This window comes from Cyprinodon tularosa, unplaced genomic scaffold, assembly GCF_016077235.1.
Source record: "Cyprinodon tularosa strain WSP-4 unplaced genomic scaffold, ASM1607723v1 ctg115, whole genome shotgun sequence".
Classification (NCBI taxonomy): domain Eukaryota; kingdom Metazoa; phylum Chordata; class Actinopteri; order Cyprinodontiformes; family Cyprinodontidae; genus Cyprinodon; species Cyprinodon tularosa.
The window spans coordinates 366,149-385,293 of NW_024037948.1; the positions used below are offsets into that span (position 1 = coordinate 366,149).

Below are 19,145 nucleotides of genomic sequence, written 5' to 3' on the forward strand. Positions count from 1 at the left end.
GCCATAGACCTCCATTATTTGAATGTCAGCAGACAGCAAGAAGCCTCCCAGATCTCCAGATGCATTTGAGATATCAAAAAAGTACTCCAGAGTGTTGTTCAGCATGGGGGTGAGTAGAAAATGAAGGCTAATCATGTTTTGGGTGTACTATTCCTTTAATGTTGGGACGGGTGTTAAATGAGCACATGTTAAATAAAACGGAGTGCTGAAACAATAACATGGAACTCATCATTCTAGAATAAACGGACAAGTTTATTACACATAGATTAATTAATTCATCGTATATGCACTGCCAGTTTTATTTTACGCATATTATTTCATAAATACCCCATTAGATTTTGAAAATTCCCAAGCTTTAAATTAAGCAGTTTTATTGTTTATTGACTGGCCTATTAGTGTTAAAAAAGACATTCATACCTTATATTTAAAGTTTTACAGAGTGCTAGGGGGGTTTAGAAAGAACACGATACATTGCTTTTAATTGTTTTTGACAAGTAAAAACGAAGAGTGAATCTGTTTAATCCTCCTGGGCCAACACTAGGTGGCAGTAGATCAAACTTTGCAGCTAAAGCTTGACATCTGAGGGATCTCTTCATCAGTTTTGCTCCTCCAGAGATTGAAAGCTTTGCCCATTATTACTTGCAAAACCACTCAGTGCTTTTGGAAGTTGAATATCTCTTACTATTAGTTAAGCCTTACCAAACATTTTCAATAACACTGTCTTGACGTTGACAAAGTTCAGCTCTGATAAAATACCTATATGCTGATTTTATCTGTTATTTTCTGTTTTGTCTGCCTTAATGTAAGATTATGCATTTCCTGTTGTGTGAAAGCATCCAGCTGGCAGAGAGGTGATTTGTTATTTACCGTAACCTCAAAGTATTTTCAGTTGGTCATTCAAAACTCTTATTTCCGGTTTTGTTCATCTGTGTGCAGTCCATCACGCTAAGCTTTTCAACTCTGTTCTTTTTTCAAAGGGTTTATTGGTGACATGTGGAAAACTGTGGAAAAGTGGACAGTGGAAAACTGCAGGAGCCAGTATCTGGTTACATCACAGTCCTTGTCTCCAAGTACGAATGGCTCTATGACAAAACAAGAACATATAGATTTACCAATATATTCTTTACCAGACTTTAAAATCAAGTCTATAACTTCAGACCTGCGAAACATCTGTAACATGGGTCCCTGTCCTGAAGGCCCAGTGTGTTTCGTTTCTCTCTGTTCTTTCTCTCTTCTTCTCTTTTCTTGTTCCTCCTCTTTCTCCCGCTTTAATCGCAGATACTCCTCACATGCCATCTTAGCTTCAAGCTGCAGACAGCGCTGCTCCTCATCAACAGAGACCGTTTTCTTAAAAAGAGGCATTATATACAGTATAATATATATATATAAAACGTCTAAATTAATATGTAGTAGTGGAACATAAATGCATGCCACGTCCCTTATTTTTTATTTTGTAAAAACGTCTGAAACCCATTACATTCCTTTAAATGATCAACTCAGGTGCTCCATATAAAATCTTATTGACATTTTTATATGTAATGTGACAGATTGTGAAACTGAAACAACAATATGATCTCTTTATGAAAGGAGGAACCAGAAGTATGAGCAGCTTTCTGTCTACGTTTACTTCATCCAAACTCATGGCTGCTTTGCCTCTCTACCTCTCTCCTTTTGTCCTGCAGGTGAAGCAGCTCCTGATGCCAGTCTTCATGTTGCTGGATCTCCTCCTGAGTTTTATGCGGCAGGTAAAACATGGCCTCTTTCCTGTACGACAGCCGCCAACTGTGCTTCATCCACACCTGTTAGTTCAGAAGAAAAAGTCTTAAGGATAAAACTGTCATAAAAAACTGAACAATGACCAACTGGAGTTAGGTAGGATAAATCAGTAATCAGATCATTATTTTGCATTTCTTACTCTTTGGAAAGTTTGGTGATCGTATTGATCCCGGCCTCCATGAGGACCTCCTGTCTTTCGCGGATAATCCTCCAAAGCTTTGACCTCAGGAAGGTTTCTGTTGGAGGGTTTGATCTTAAAGAAAACATAAATCAAGCCCTTCATCCCTTTTTCCATATTAGAATAAATAACGGAGAAAAAAGCTTCATGGTGTAAAAGGAAGGGAATCTAACCTTGAGAGTGGTTGCTGCAGGCAGTTTGGGGTTTGTTTTAACATTAAGGCTCCTGTTTTCAATCTTCTTCTTATAAGCAGTAACCTCCTGCTGAGTCTGCTCCTCCTTTAAATATTCCTCAAAGCTAATAGGAACAAAGAAGCACAAACTTTAATTCTTAATATTTTCATTTTACTACCGGTAACCTTGCCGATCTATAAATCCTGCATACTGCTCAGTGCTTTTGAATTGCTCTAATTCTCAGGATTGTTTGATACCCTTAAACCCATTTTTCAAAATCTGCACACTCTGCATAAAGAAAATACCGTGCGTTTTAAACTATTTTACTAAATAAAAGTATGCAGAAACGTAACGTTATAATAGAGGGTGGTGTTGTGGTCTAAACATGCATGTTTGGTGAAACTTTTTACCGTAAACGCTGCTCTTCCTTTAAAGTGTTTATTGACGCTTCCACCTCTGACTTGATTTCTTGAAGTTTTTCAATCACTAGAAAAACAAGTGAAATTGCAGAAACATTTTCAACAAACTGTCCTAAAAGACCAACTTTTATCTTTCTTATTATGCTTATTTCATTTTCAATATCATTCAACATATCACCTAAGAAAGAATGTTAAGTATATAAATTCTAATAATGAAGAAGTAAACTTAAGTTTTTCCAGCTAATGAAAACATCAACCTGGTTGAAGGTTCTTTAGCATAAAAGTAAAGAAATTTTTGCATACATTCAGGAGTCGGCTTAATGCCGGTTAGATGTCTCTGAAATTTCTTTACACCATCACTGATCTTCACCAGTTGCTTCTGAAGGCTCACCTCTAAAGAAAAGGAAGAACATTACGTTTGAAGTAACACTGTAACATGTAGCAACACTCTAGCTTCTTTACCCCATTTCTGCAGGTTTCAGGCAACAATAATAACTTTTTAAAATAGTAACATGTGTTTATTGCCTTAAAGGGGAACGCCGTTATTTTTTACATTGGGCCCTTGATTTTACGTTATTACATCATGTTCTACTCACACATATGAAGTTTGTGTCATCTGGAGCCGTTCTGAAGATATTCCATTAGGTTATATCCAAGCAACGTCTTCCTATGGGCAACGAGTTGAAGGCACAAACTAAACAGTTCATAATTTATTCTTTATGGTACGCCAGCATTCATAACATGTAGGCGAATCACTGTCCCCCAGACATCCGCGGTTATATCTTTTATATTTATATCTTTTAAAAACAAAGCGGAGTGTGTATGACGTCATCCGTGCGCCGGACTGGAGACATAACAGGCAGCCCGGGCCACAGGCGGCTACGCTCTACCTCTTCTATTCATTTGGCTAGCTAATCTGTATCGTTCAGTTCCATTTCAAAAGCGAGATCATCTGTGGTAGTAGCACTAGACATCTTCCAGGCATGTGAGTAAAACTAGCAGCCGTTCAGACGTCATACACACTCCGCTTTGTTTTTAAAAGATATAAATATAAAAAATATAACCGCGGATGTCTGGGGACAGTGATTCGCCTACATTTAATGAATTCTGGCGTACCATAAATGATAAATTATGAACAGTTTAGTTTGTGCCTTCAAGTCGTTGCCCATAGGAAGACGTTGCTTGGATATAACCTAACGAAATATCTTCAGAACAGCTCCAAATGACACAAAACTCATATGGGTGAGTAGAACATGATGTAATAACGTAAAATCAAGGGCCCAATGTAAAATAAACCGGTGTTCCCCATTAAGGTGAGCTTAAAACCTTCAAAAACCCTGCACATATACAACTAACCATAATGAAGGAGATTACAGCAGATTACGCAACTGCAACGTTACAGTTTTAAAAACTATCAACATGGTTATGGAGTAGATTACAGGGCAACTCTCAAGAAAAAAAAAGGATTTGGATAAAATATATGAATGTTAAAAGACTGTTGTTAGCAAAGCTCCAAAGAGAGAGACACAGTCTTAAATCAGAGGCAATCTGTCCTTTAGCTGAAGCTGTAGAAATGAAAGATGGTTAAGGTTCAGACATCAACCTGATGGAAACTATATGGTTCACCTTGAAGGAATCCTACTATCATTAAAAACATGTCAATTCGTTCTGGCCTCTCTTCGTCAGGGCAATGGCTAAATAGTATAGAACTGAATAGAATAGAATTCAACTTTAAGATCATTACACTTTCACAAGCACAAAGCAATGGAATGTAGTTTGCATCTATCCAGAAGTGCTACACAGGATATAAATATTTATTTACCTGTGTATAGAGACTATTTATGCATGGACCATAACTGGTATATATAAACAGAGGGTAATTGTAGGAAGCTATGAAATAAATATATATGAAAACTATATACAGAATATACAGGAAATGTACTGTGTAAATGTTTTTCAGTCTGGTCTAGTGTACAGATACTGATCATGTGACCACTTACCTGCACGAACTGAGCAGCGGTCTTTGATTGTCTTTTTAACTGACATTAGAGCAGACTGACAAACATTCAGGCTGAAACACGTTGGCATGTTTTAATCACAGTAGCCATGTACCAGTAAAGCAGTGGTCTCCAACCTTTTTAAGCCCAAGATCCCCAACCTCCACTTTGGTGGGAAGCAAGATCTACCTGAGGCGCTGCAATAAAAGAAGCCCAGATTCTCCTTCAAACATGAAGCCTTTTATTTACTAATGAACTCATAAAACAACTGTTTTTGAATTACATAAAATGTTTATGGTCCAACGGGACAAATTAATGCAAAAAAGAAAACATTGTAAGGAGCAAATCAAACTGGCCATAGTTTCATATCAAATTCAATTAATATCAACACCAAAGTAAAGCATGGCATATCAGGTGTTATGCTTATCTTCTGGAGCTTCACTAGTCACATTAATATCAACAATTTACCAAATAGAACTGTATTGTTAACACAATTTTCAATGCAACTTATAATATAGCTTTATGTCAAACACAAAAAAATAAAGGCATGGCCTATTTCCTTTTGTGGCTGCTTTGCCTCTCTACCTCTCTCCTTTTGTCCTGCAGGTGAAGCAGCTCCTGATGCCAGTCTTCATGTTGCTGGATCTCCTCCTGAGTTTTATGCGGCAGGTAAAACATGGCCTCTTTCCTGTACGACAGCCGCCAACTGAGCTTCATCCACACCTGTTAGTTCAGAAGAAAAAGTCTTAAGGATAAAACTGTCATAAAAAACTGAACAATGACCAACTGGAGTTAGGTAGGATAAATCAGTAATCAGATCATTATTTTGCATTTCTTACTCTTTGGAAAGTTTGGTGATCGTATTGATCCCGGCCTCCATGAGGACCTCCTGTCTTTCGCGGATAATCCTCCAAAGCTTTGACCTCAGGAAGGTTTCTGTTGGAGGGTTTGATCTTAAAGAAAACATAAATCAAGCCCTTCATCCCTTTTTCCATATTAGAATAAATAACGGAGAAAAAAGCTTCATGGTGTAAAAGGAAGGGAATCTAACCTTGAGAGTGGTTGCTGCAGGCAGTTTGGGGTTTGTTTTAACATTAAGGCTCCTGTTTTCAATCTTCTTCTTATAAGCAGTAACCTCCTGCTGAGTCTGCTCCTCCTTTAAATATTCCTCAAAGCTAATAGGAACAAAGAAGCACAAACTTTAATTCTTAATATTTTCATTTTACTACCGGTAACCTTGCCGATCTATAAATCCTGCATACTGCTCAGTGCTTTTGAATTGCTCTAATTCTCAGGATTGTTTGATACCCTTAAACCCATTTTTCAAAATCTGCACACTCTGCATAAAGAAAATACCGTGCGTTTTAAACTATTTTACTAAATAAAAGTATGCAGAAACGTAACGTTATAATAGAGGGTGGTGTTGTGGTCTAAACATGCATGTTTGGTGAAACTTTTTACCGTAAACGCTGCTCTTCCTTTAAAGCAGTGGTTCTCAAACTTTTTCTGTCATTCCCCACTTTGGACAAGGGGGAATTTTCAAGCCCCGCCTGTCCCCATCGCCCCAACACAATGCTAATGAAATATTCAACAATCTTAAAATGTTCCAATTTTATTGAAGTAACAAGTAGTATCTAAATACAAATCTACATCAAATAACAGCAAGCTCAAAAATAAAGAAAATAAAAATGCAGCTGTGTCAAAATTTGTATCAAGCTCAAAGATAGAAAAAATTAAAGTGCCACTCTGCAATCTGTTAATAAAAGAAAAGAAGTGAAATCCATCTGGCAAGACAGGTCTATTTATCCCTGCATTAGTGGCTGCAATGAGCCTGTTTTGCATTGCAGTTTCTCAAAACGGGGTTGCAGGCTTGATACTGCCACTCTCAAGTCATGCTCAATGTTCTGCTGAGATCTGTATTTTGTTTTCATTGAAGCAGCAGCTGAAAAGCCCATCTCACAGAGATATGATGTGGCAAAGGGAAGAAGAATGCACACAGCTCTCTGCCCGATGAGTGGATACTCGCTCTCCACTCCTAACCAGAAACATGAACATGTGGCTGTGTGAATCAAACGCCGTTATTTATTTAAGATAAAATATTTCAAATTCAGTTATTTATGATCAACCTGCGCCGTCAATCCCGGCGCATGTGCGCTTTATTTGCAGTCTGGACGCAAAAGTTAAACATGCTGTGTCTCTGCTCTGACTGCAGCGCTGATAGGGACTCCTGCAATAGCGGGGGAGAACGGGGTTGGGACGGGGGAGGCGCCCCACGGCAGCACCTGCCGCTGGAGGACAAGAAAAGGAACGATACGTGCTTTCACGTAAGAGTCTCCAAAAGGCGCTAGATTTGTTTTTTTTTGAAAAAGAGTCGCTGGAGGGGTCTGAAATATAGCGACAAAGTCGCTGAGTTGGCAACACTGGGGCGCGAAAGTTTATTCTGTTACAAATAATATGCCGACGTCACGTCAATCATTATTTTGGCACTTCAGTTCCAGGGGAAATTTTTCTCATATCTAATGTTCTTTTAATTAGACTGCATGTAGGCTAGTAATGATTACTTTGTGGGTTTGATTGGTCTAAAAAGCGGCAACATACAGCTATAAGGACAGTTTGCTCTCACACATTCTACATTTATAGTCACACACACACACACACACACACACACACACCGGAACTTGGCGCGCCCCACCTGTCACGTCTCAATTCCCCACCAGTGGGTCGCGCCACACACTTTGAGAACCGAGGCTTTAAAGTGTTTATTGACGCTTCCACCTCTGACTTGATTTCTTGAAGTTTTTCAATTACTAGAAAAACAAGTGAAATTGCAGAAACATTTTCAACAAACTGTCCTAAAAGACCAACTTTTATCTTTCTTATTATGCTTATTTCATTTTCAATATCATTCAACATATCACCTAAGAAAGAATGTTAAGTATATAAATTCTAATAATGAAGAAGTAAACTTAAGTTTTTCCAGCTAATGAAAACATCAACCTGGTTGAAGGTTCTTTAGCACTTCTGGATAGATGCAGAAGTGCTACGTTGTTAACACAATTTTCAATGCAACTTATAATATAGCTTTATGTCAAACACAAAAAAATAAAGGCATGGCCTATTTCCTTTTGTATGAGGTCACCATTTCTTTTATAGAAGATAACAAACTAAAAGCGAACATATTGCATGCAGTGTTATGCTTAACCATTTAACTTTCATTTAAGTTACACCACATTAACATTTTAGGAATAAAATTTATTAAAATAGAACTGATTGTGTTTAAAAGAATTCCCTGTCAGTGTAAATGAGCTCAGTGTAGTTATTTAGCATATTTATGTGTAATTAACATCCCATGTTAAAACTAGCATGTTACTCACCCAGGTTAGTGAGATGGCTGTGACTGCATGCTGTCTGTGAGTGCCCTGTAGTTTGGCTCATAACTACTGACAGCTAGTCGGAGACAGTCTGTGAGGTGTTTGTCACTAAGGCGGCTCCTGTATTTTGATTTAATTATTTTCATCTGTGAAAACGCCATTTCACATAGGTAAGTGGATCCAAAGTAGGTACTCACTCTTAGTGCACATGATGTGAGGAGGGGAAACTTCTCCCTGCTGACAAATCCCCAAAAGTTACTGTCCTGTGATCGTCCTTTCAGCTCAATGTCATTTATTAAATCCAGAATCTCCATGTCAACCCCACTAGGCAGAGCAAATAGCTGCTGAAATTTGGCTGCCACCTGTTCCACATCAGTGGTCAGGAAAGGATTTGAAATGAATGAAGCAACATCTTCCATGGCGTCCAATTCACCAAAACGGTGACTGAACTCTGCTGCAACTTTGTCCAGGTGACCACAGTACTCCTCAGGGTGAAAAGCATCCTTGTCCAAGGGCGTAGGAATATGTTTACTATTGGGGGGGACACATGTCGGAAATCTGAGATTCGTATTCAACAGAAACATATCTTAAGTATGCTACTTAAAAAAAAGGCTATTTAATCTTTTACTTTATTCCTTTATAAATGTGTCTTGCAAAAATAATGCATTTAAAATTTACATAATGCATTTGTTCATAAGATGTGAGCATATCACCAAACAAAATGACTGGAGTCTTTTATTAAGCAAAGGGAGGTGTCTTTCAAGGGCTTCAACCCTTAGCATATTTAGTGTCTGCATCACACTAGAAAATCAAATATTTCAGTTTGATTAAAAACAATTCACTAAGCCACACATGTGCAAAGTTTGATATGTTTTATTTTGTCAAACTTGCAATAATGGTCAAAAATGAATTTATATAGGTTGACTGACAGAGGGAGCTGACAGTGTGGTGAAGAATTATGGACAGGGCGCTTTGAAGCATCTAGTTCAAAAACGCATTCTAAATCTTTGGTAGAAACCCATCCATCCTTCCATTTTCTGTACACCCTGTCCCTTAGTGGGGTCGGGAGGTGCTGGTGCGGGGTACACCCTAGACAGGTCGCCAATCTGTCAAGACCTTTGGTAGAAATGGCGCCTTTAATTCCAGTTTGCAGTACAGAACAGAGTAGAGCTGGGCGATATGGCGATATATATCGTGAGGACGAGAGAAACATGTCTATCGTGACCTTTTTCCTCAATTTTTTCTATCGTGATAAACTTTTTCACTGTTCACTGTCATGGCCGCAAATTGCATAACTGGTGTTCTTGGTTTGGGGTTGGGATTCTCATATTAGGAAACAAAATGATGGGTAAAAAATAGGCGATGAAAGATTTTTTTCAACCCTGTCCATCTGACGGACTATGAAAACATAAAATGCAACATCAGTTGTGGTATATCGTGATATATATCGTTATCGTGATATAAAATAATCCATATCGTGATATAGTTTTTTTTCCATATCGCCCAGCCCTAGAACAGAGAAAACTACAGAGTTGTCAATGTTGTGTTAATCTGTTTATCGTCTAAAAAGAGGAGCCAGCAGTTTATTTGAGGAAATAAGGGTGCAGAAGTTAATTAGTTGGTTAATTAGTGGTTGTGCAGCAGTTCGCTAACCTGACAACAGCCAGATGCATGTCTGAGCTGGGCGGAGCGAGACATGCATCTGGCTGTTGTCAGGTTAGCAGTTCGCTGCTAAGAATTAAAATTAATTCTCCCTGTGGTTTTAACTAACGATCAGGAGCGCGGCAGGTATAACATCTGTCAATTTCGGCGAATCAAAACCACGCAAAAAATAAAAAAATCCTCGTTAAACGCACGCCCAGATCGGGCTAATTTCAACACAAGTTGTGTTAGGTGACTGTAACTCACACTGACGTTTCTCTTTTTAAAAAAATCTGAGTAAGTCCTACTGCTGTTTCAGCCTTTTAGTTGGTGGTGGTATTGTACTGAAATGAGATATATAAAAAAAAAAAACACTTTGGCTAGCGTAGCAAACGTCTAGAGAAAGTTAGCAGTTAAATATTGGATGAGTGATCATCCCAAGACTACGGAAGAGGATTAGGGCCACTGAAAAAAAAAAAAAAAGTTAGGTGATTTTTAAATTTCATTTCAGTTTAATACGGGAAAAAGGTCAGAATTCTGACTTTTTTTTCTCAGAATTCTGACTTTAATCTCAGAATTGTGGATCTTAATGTAGATGGTCACCATGAAGGAAGAGATGTGGAGCACTCAGCTTCACTGACAAAGATGTGAGTTGTTTGAGGTGGCCAGTGACACATTGGTGGAAAATGATGGAATTAGGCAACTTTTTACGTGCCCGTGGGGTCCCCTCATTAATGGAGGAGCAGAAGAGAGCTAGTCTCTAAAACAGACATGGCTATGGCTGGATGCTAACATGTTTGTTTTTAAACATACTTTTGTTATATTACATTTGTGTTGTGTTTTCCAAATAATGTAGAAAATGGATGGCGGGTTTACCTTTTATGAGCAGGACAGGAAGCAGAGAAGTGTAGCATTACCTCCAACTAGTTAAACTCATAATTATGAAGTTATTCAACAAATTCCTCAAGTAAAAAAGTGCAACTTTTATTTTTTATTTCTTTTTGTTTTTTTTTTTTTACCAGATTTGTTGATTAATTTCAAAATTATGTATTCCTTCCAAATTTCCAAATCTGAAGAATTTTTTAAACCAATATCTACATTATTTAACATTTGGTTTATGTTTTAGCAGTACTTCCTGTTATATTTCTTTATACGTATATTTTACATTTTCTTGCACAGCAAGCTCAGCAGATTTGAAATTGTGTGCTTGTGTAAACACTAGTCAATCTTTACTCTAAACATATATTCTGGTTATTTTTTAGTTAGACCTACTTGTTTTTATGTATCTGTATAAGTACCCCCCGAAAAAAAATAAAAACACTGTAAATTGATTAGAAATATTAATCATCTGTCAGATTTCTGAGAAAAAAGTCAGAATTCTGAGATTAAAGTCAGAATTCTGAGAAAAAAGTCAGAAGAAAAAAGTCAGAATTCTGAGAAAAGTCAGAATTCTGACTTTTTTCCCCATGTTAAACTAAAAAAAAAATGTAAAAATCAGTTAACTTTTTTTTTCCAGTGGCCCTAATCCTCTTCCGTACAAGACTAAGATGACTCAACCAAAAAGATTCAGTTTCTATATATGAAAGTGAAATAAAAACAAAACGTTATAAATGGGCAATATTCATAGCAGCATCCCGACAGACTATTTTACCTCTTTCACAAGTTTCTGATTTCTGTGTCGCCGTTTCCCTCCCTGCTGACTGAGTGCTCAAACACTCAGCAGTTCAGAGAGGGGAGGGGGAGTACAGTGACGTAACGCTATGCTGCGCCTTCAAAATAAAAGCACGCTAGTTAAAAAAATGTCAAAATCTAATATTTTGCGGTACAATTTTTGGGGGGGACATATCCACCTGGCTTTTATATTGGGGGGGACATGTCCCCCCCGTCCCCCCCGCTTCCTACGCCGCTGTCCTTGTCACTGATGGCCTGTGACATTTTCTCCAAGTTGGAAAAGTGTGTCAGCCTCCTGTTTTTCAGCTGTGTTTTCCAAACACCCAGCTTGGCCTTGAACGCATTCACTGCGCTGATCATGTGTGGAAGGTGTCGGTCTTTTCCCTGGAGCTCGCTGTTCAGTGCGTTCAGTTTTGCGGTCAGGTCCGTCAGAAATCCCAGGTCCAGCAGCCACTGATCATCAGACAGCTCCTCACACTCCTCGTTTCTTGTCTCCAGAAAGATCTTTATCTCAGGCAGCAAATCAACAAATCGCTGCAGTACTTTTCCGCGACTCAACCACCGGACATCAACGTGGAGGAGAAGGTCTCCATACGCGGCATGGAGCTCATCCATTAACGCTTTGAATAAGCGGCGCTGAAGCGCTTTTGCTCTAATTGAGTTGATCAGTCTGACCACCACAGTCATAACATGATTAAAGTTCACAACCTTTCCCGCCAAAGCCTGCTGGTGAATGACACAGTGGTAATTTACAAAGTCGGGAAAATCGCTGTCATTACGGCACAACGCAATAAATCCAGAGCGCACGCCGCGCATCGCTGGAGCTCCATCAGTGGTAACTGCCACCAGTTTGTCAATCGGGATGTCATTATCACAGACATATTTTTTAAATGCATTGTAAATATCCTCACCTCTTGTTCTTTCCGTTAAATGCAAAAGAGTGAGAAAATCCTCTTTCGTTGTAGAGTCCAGGAACACCATCCTGACAAATACAACTAGCTGAGCTGTGTCCATTACATCCAGGGATTCATCAAACTGGAGTGAAAAATATTCACAGTGTGACAAATCTGTTAGCACTTGTCGATCCACGTCAGCTGACAGTTCTTCAACTCTCCGCGCAACAGTGTTCGGGCCAAGCTGGATACTGCGGAGCGCAGTTTTGATGTCATCTTTGTTGCTGAAGCTGTTGAAAACCGTATCTGCAGTGATGGCCATTGCCTCTTTGAATAAATCGCCATCTGTAAAAGACTTCTTGTGTTTAGCCAAAAGATGACTAATACGGAATGAAGCTTCAGTCGCAGCCTTATGTTGAACAACAGGTTTTGTGAAAAGTGACTGCTGGATCTTCAAACTCGCTTTCAGCTCAGCAACTTTTCTAGCGCGGAGTGCGCTCTTGGCGGGGAAACTGTCTTTGAATTTGACGTGGTTGGTGTTGTGGTGTCGCTCCAGATTTCCTCTTTTAGACAGCGCAACCGTTTGGTGGCACAGCATACAAATACACTTGTTTTTCACCATGGTGAAAATAAATTCCTCTTCCCATTCCTCATGAAAATGATAAGTTTTCAACTTTTTTCTCACAGCTGCCGCCATACCAGCTGACCACATCTGCTGACCCATCAAATGTCTGGCTTGTGAGCTAGTGCCGTAAATTGTAATTTTGCGACAGTTAATTCTCAAGCTTTATTTTGTTATCGCGATCTACAGGGAATGTTTCAAAGATCTACCAGTCGATCGCGATCGACGGGTTGGCGACCACTGCAGTAAAGGCTTTTTTACAGGGATATCTTTTAACTTGGATCCCTTTCTGCAGAGCACCAGAAGACCGTCTTCTCACTCCATGGAAGCTCTACATGCTCAGTTTCTTTGATCACTGAGTTGTTCTTGCTCTTGTTGAGCCATGATTCTAGATGCTGTTTCTGCAACACCAGTTTACTTTTAAATAAATGATTTGAACAGTGGTTGAATTATCGGGTCTCCACATTCTGTCCCAGCTATCTGGAATAAACTCTCTCAGGTTAAACTGCAGATATCAATTGGCTGCATTCCTAATTTAAAGACTTTCTTCTTATAGATGACACGATTATTTCCTAAATGACTGGAGCAATCTTATCTCTTTCATGATGACCTTACCCTACTGACAGGCTTCTAAATGTAAAGACACAGCTAAATGTCTCACCTTGAGCAGTTCTTTCTTCTGTAAGTACTTTTTCATATTCCTCCAGTTCTTCAGTCACATCTGTCCAAGCGTTCTTTCTCCACACAGTGCTCAGGGTTCTCTCTTTTTCTCTCAGTTTGTCAATCCTATGTAAGATAAAAGGCAAGTTATTTTGAAGTCACATGTTTGGCAACAAGGAAATAGTTTTTTGTTCCAACGAATGGCTAAATTTCATGTAAGTTAAATTATGTTACAATTCTCTGATCTCAGGGCCTTGCTTTAAAGCAGAAGTTATATTTATATTTGAACTTATCTAACTAGTTTCTCAGATGTGTAAACAGGAATGTCTACAATTAGCAGTTTGACCAAAGTCAGGCGTTTGTATATATCCCAAAAATTCCAAATGTTAGTTCACCCAAATTGACAAAACCATATTTACGCCTAAACAAAAACAAACAAAAAAAAGTTCTAAATATCTACTTGTTTCTCAATCACAGGGTTTGAGTTTTTTTCTTATAAAATGAGTGTATTTTGATATCTTTACATTTCCTATTGGGACACAGGCTCCATCCATTATACTTGAGGGCTAGCTAAAAAAAATCCTTGGTGAACATGACATTTATTTAGACTTGGCTAAACTTTGAGGTTTTTCTTTTAAGTGATTTTAAAATGTTCTGAAACACAGTTGGATAGGACATGGACATTTAAAAGCATGAGAACACGGGGAACCAAAATATTGACACAGATAATGACAGCAGCTAATGTCAAGCTGGTTCTTAGACTGATTACTGGTTACAGCTTTATATGTTCAAGATTTAAAAATCAAGAATAGGTTTTGGTTTAGTAAAACAAACTGAGTTGTTCTCTCATCATTATCCTGTTAAAAGGGAGTTTTTCCTCTCCACTGTCGCTGCATACATGCTTGGTATGAGGGATTGATGTACAGCAGGCTCGGACTGGGAATAATTTTTCAGCCCTGGCACTTTTCCATCTACATCGGCCCACTTATGGACCACCCTCGCCCCCGAAAAAAATAAATAAAATAGAAGCACAGTCAAACGTGTGCGTCTCAAATGTGAAACACAATACGAATTCACATTGTGGATTAACTGATCTATCTTCAAGCATCACACAAAAACCATGACCAAGACTTCTATAATGCTGTTTTACTGGCTTTGGTTTTTTTACCAATTTTTTACACAAATAGTTTTTACCCATAGACGGCCATCCTAAACTGCCAGATTGGGAAACATCCCAACCTGGCAACAATGCAAGTAAGACGCGAAACGTTAGGCTTTATATGCAAAACCAAATCACACACCTCAACATATTTTTGCAAAACATTCGAACATAAATTCGCCAAATATACGAGAAACATCGTAGTTTGCTTTAAAGAAAGCATTTTAGTTTTAATATAATTTATTTTGTTGCAATGATTTTACAGTTTGAAGAAATAGAAAATTACACCATATCCCAACAAGGATGTGCATGACAAGGAAGGCCTATATATACTGCATGCATCATTTTGGTAATTAACATTGTATTATGTTGTAAACCAAACTCTTCACTCCCACCTCCTTCATTAATCTCCTGCTTAACCGAAATAAAATCCTGGTTCACCTCCAACTTTCTTAAACTGAATAATGACAAGACCGAAATCCTCTTAGTGGGAACAAAATCTACTTTATCCAAAGCTGACAGTTTCTCCCTTTCATTTGACAACTCCATAATTTCCCCCTCACCTCAGGTCAAGAGTCTGGGTGTCATCCTTGATAGTACCTTGTCCTTCTCCTCTCACATTAACAACCTTACCCGTTCCGCTTACTTTCACTTACGCAATATCAATCGCCTTCGCCCCTCTCTCTCCACTAGCTCCACCTGCACTCTTGTTCATAGTCTGGTCACTTCCCGCATTGATTACTGTAATTCTCTTCTTTTCGGTCTTCCTCAAAAATCCATTCACAGGCTTCAGTCAGTACAAAACTCAGCAGCTCGCATCATTTCTAGAACCCCTTCTTTTCATCACATCACCCCAGTCCTGCAGCAGCTCCACTGGCTACCTGTGAAGTATAGAATTCAGTTCAAAATCCTCCTACTTACTTTTAAAGTTATTCACAATCTCTCCCCTCCATACCTTTCTGATTTACTTCAAATTTCTACTCCCTCCCGCATTCTTAGATCTTCTTCTACCACTCACTTAGTTGTTCCTTCAGCCCGTCTTAAAACCATGGGGAGCAGAGCTTTTTCACGTTCTGCGCCCACACTCTGGAATTCTCTCCCCTCTGACATCTGCAAAACCGAGTCTTTACCCGTATTCAAATCCAAACTCAAAACCCACATGTTCAAGATTGCCTTTTCATTATGATTTTATATTACTTTCCTCTGTGTAATTTGTTTTGTTTCTTTTAATTATGACGACTGCTTTTTACCATTTATTGTTTTTACATGTACAGTGACCTTGAGTGTTTTGAAAGGCGCTTGAAATAAAATGTATTATTATTATTATTATTATTACTTCTTGAGCTGCTTCAGTTATTTACTGACACAGATAGGAGCTTGAGCCTGAGAAGAAGTGTTGGGGCCGGAATGAGTTAAAGAGGGTCCTTGCACACTGAAATTATGAGCAGAGCCTGATGTAGAGTCAATGAGTTGATCCAATCAGCTGTTTTTCCTTAGATAAAAAAACTTTGAACTAGTCTGACTGTATGATCTGGTTGAACTGTCTCTATAAAGTGCCCTCAGATGCACTCTGTGTGAATGATAATAAAGTCTGCCTAAGTCTAAGTCTTGAGATGACATTTGTTGTGAATCGTTGCTATATGAATAAACTGAATTGAATCAAAATCATTCTGCTTATATTGAATATTTGTTTTGTTCTACATTGTATGATCCAGGTTAAAGCTAATTAACTCACTCCCTCCTTATCTTCTCAGCTTCCCTGAGAAAGTGAACAACTTACTGCCTTTCCAGCCTGTCCTCTTCTCTTCTTCCACCTCTGACCCTGTAAGCAGTGGTTCTTTGGCAAGACTCCATCTCCTCCTATAAACAAAGACAACTATGAGAAACAAAAGAAACACAAAGGTCTAAAGAACAGAAGCGGTTGCATCCATTTTCGGCCAGACATAAAACTCGTAGGGTGTTTTTAAGGTCATTTGTAATTTATACAATATAGTTAAATGAATGACAGTTGGCTAAAACGTTTTGCTAACGGCTTTCTAGCTCTCACAGACAAACATTATCTACTCAGAGTAGCACATTTTTATTGATATATTATCATTTTATATCTAAATAAGACAAACAGCTCGTTATATTTACCAGTTTAGCAGCGGGTGAAGCGGTTGCTATGGCGGCAAAGTTTCAATGAAAGCGAACTTCAATGAAAATGCAGCGCGTTGGTGTTGTTTCTAGTTTCAACCAGCAGAGGGCGCTGTCTGCCGCCAAAACGATTCACCTGCTGTTCTAAACAATTTGACACAAAAATCAAAGCTAAGTTCCAGTTTTTTAACCGTTTTTTTTTTCATACCATATCCTCTCAGAGAAACTCAAAAAGATAAAGCTCTGAGCTCTTACTCAACCAAAGACGTTTTAACCACTTTTGATGTATATTTTGATAGCTTTTATTGTTTTGGCTCATTGCCATTTCACACAGTCCAGATAGTGCCTCAGCTTTTGCTTTTTGCAGACGTTGTTTCCTAAGAACGACCTGATACAGGGGAGTATCGGTCTCCGCCAAGTGACGTCAATTGTTTACCTCGGGCGCGGTACACTATGCCTTTTACGCCTAAAATGGCGTCTTAGCAACAAATGTCACGTGACTGGCGGAGACCGATTTTCTTAAATCCGCCCCTGTTTTCAGGCTTATGTTAACTGTAATGACTTATCTTGGACAGGCTGCTATGTAAACAGGCCTTTAGTCCTTCGTTTAGCTATGCTGCGGTTGTTTACACTACACCTTTTACACCTAAAATGGCGTCTTAGCAACAAAAGTCACGTGACTGGCGGAGACCGATTGCATTTTATTAAATTAAAGACTGGTCAGGTCTTGCTGCAGCAAAGGATCCCCAGCCACTAATTATTTCAGATACTTCCCTCTGGCAGGAGGATGCGGTCCATCAGGACCAAAACCTCACGCCACAAGATCTGTTTCTTCCCATCTGCTACCAGCCTTATCAACAAGGTTCAGAGACCCCCGTGACATTTGACACTGCCTCTCTCCCTCCCCCCTTTCAGACGTAGAAGCTACACCAATGCAGACTCTTCAGACCTCCTGTCCGTTACATTAAGGCACGGTCTACTGTGTGTATAGTATATGGCTAGATACTTTATATTGTATATAGTATATACTATATTTCATACTATACATAGCTATATATATATATAATTTGCACCATCAACACCAAGTCTAATTCCTTGTAAGTGCAAACCTTCTTGGCAATAAACATGATTCTGGTTAATATTTTTTTAAGAGCACTTTCAGTAAGAGGTTTCCTGGCATACATCCCATTATAGTTAAGCTTGTACAATCTATTTTGGATTTTGCAGACATGAACTCAAATGTCACCAGCAGTAAATGCTTCCTGTAGCTCCTAAGAAAACATTTTAGTTTTTGAAAGATTATATACATTGTAGGTGGGGATAAATATGGATGTGTCCCTATTCATTCCTCGACAGAAAATGCAGTTGTACTAAATGACAAACTGTACATGTAGTTTTCTTATGTTCATCATCTTAAATAATTTAGGTGTGTTTCTAAAATGAGTATCAAATGTTGGTGCATCCAAATATGATAAAGGTGTTTTATGTGGGCAAAGCTTGAAATAAAGCTTTGATCAACTTTACAACACGTTGTGTGTCTCATGTAAAAATATTCTTTATGAAAATTGAGAAAAATAGGCTTGTTAAACATCCAATGCAGTCAGACCAGCTGACGGCAGCATGCCTAACTCACTGGTAATGATTGATTTGTTGTAAATTTTTGTAAATAAGTGTTTTATTGTCATCACATTCTGCAGTTTTCTCATAAAAATATATTTATATGTAGATATTTTTTGGGGGTCTTTTTTGCATTTTGTGATGTTTTATGTTTCTCCTTTTCTTGCAGCAGCCACTCTGATCTCAACCAAGAAATCCTGAAATCGATAAATAAATAAAAAAAATGTTGGAGTCTTTGTGAGACAGTGTGGCTGAATTCCTTTTTAAAATCTTAGGTTTTCATTTCTGTTTGTCTGTAACCCAGAAGCTTCAGAGTGCATCTTGACACAGCTCCATGGTTAGAACCACCTACACTCCTCAGGCTCTTCAATAACAGCTTATGCATTCTGCAGAGTCCTTGGCTTTTTTTCTTTTTTTTTTTTGTAACAGCTTTTTCATAATGGCCAACAGCTATAATTATTATGAGAGCTGGCAAAGTGACAGTCAGAGAGAAAATAGATGTGTGTGTAGGGACTGCTGTATAAATAGCAACCTGAATCCACTATTGGGTACAGATATTGGGGATGGTCTCTCCCATGAGTGCAGAGGCCGAGTTGTCATCGCCACATAAATAGCAACTGCTCTCCTTAATGAAGAGTTACAATTTCCTGTCTCATCTTGAGCCAAGAGACTTGCTTAATTTGATGAAAGACACAATCTGATTAACTTTTGCTTGTCGCTATAAAAGACCAAGCAAACAGAAGAGGACAAAGTAGGGAGATTCCGAATTAGATGGATATGCGCTTGAGAAGCCAACTGTCAGAAAAGCAGTTTCAAATGAAAATGTAATAAT

At 38.5% G+C, this 19,145-nt stretch overlaps 1 protein-coding gene across 1 annotated transcript; it reads right to left on the reverse strand.

The window, feature by feature from the left end:
• Positions 1–283: 283 nt before the first annotated feature.
• On the reverse strand, positions 284–16,414 carry LOC119797191 (coiled-coil domain-containing protein 112). The gene is given in 9 exon segments (XM_038306155.1): positions 284–1,082; positions 1,160–1,347; positions 1,662–1,799; positions 1,916–2,029; positions 2,128–2,251; positions 2,538–2,613; positions 2,850–2,939; positions 13,403–13,527; positions 16,296–16,414. Coding segments are annotated over 9 exon segments (1,005 nt in total). The 3' UTR covers positions 284–1,051.
• Between the last annotated feature and the right edge of the window lie 2,731 nt (positions 16,415–19,145).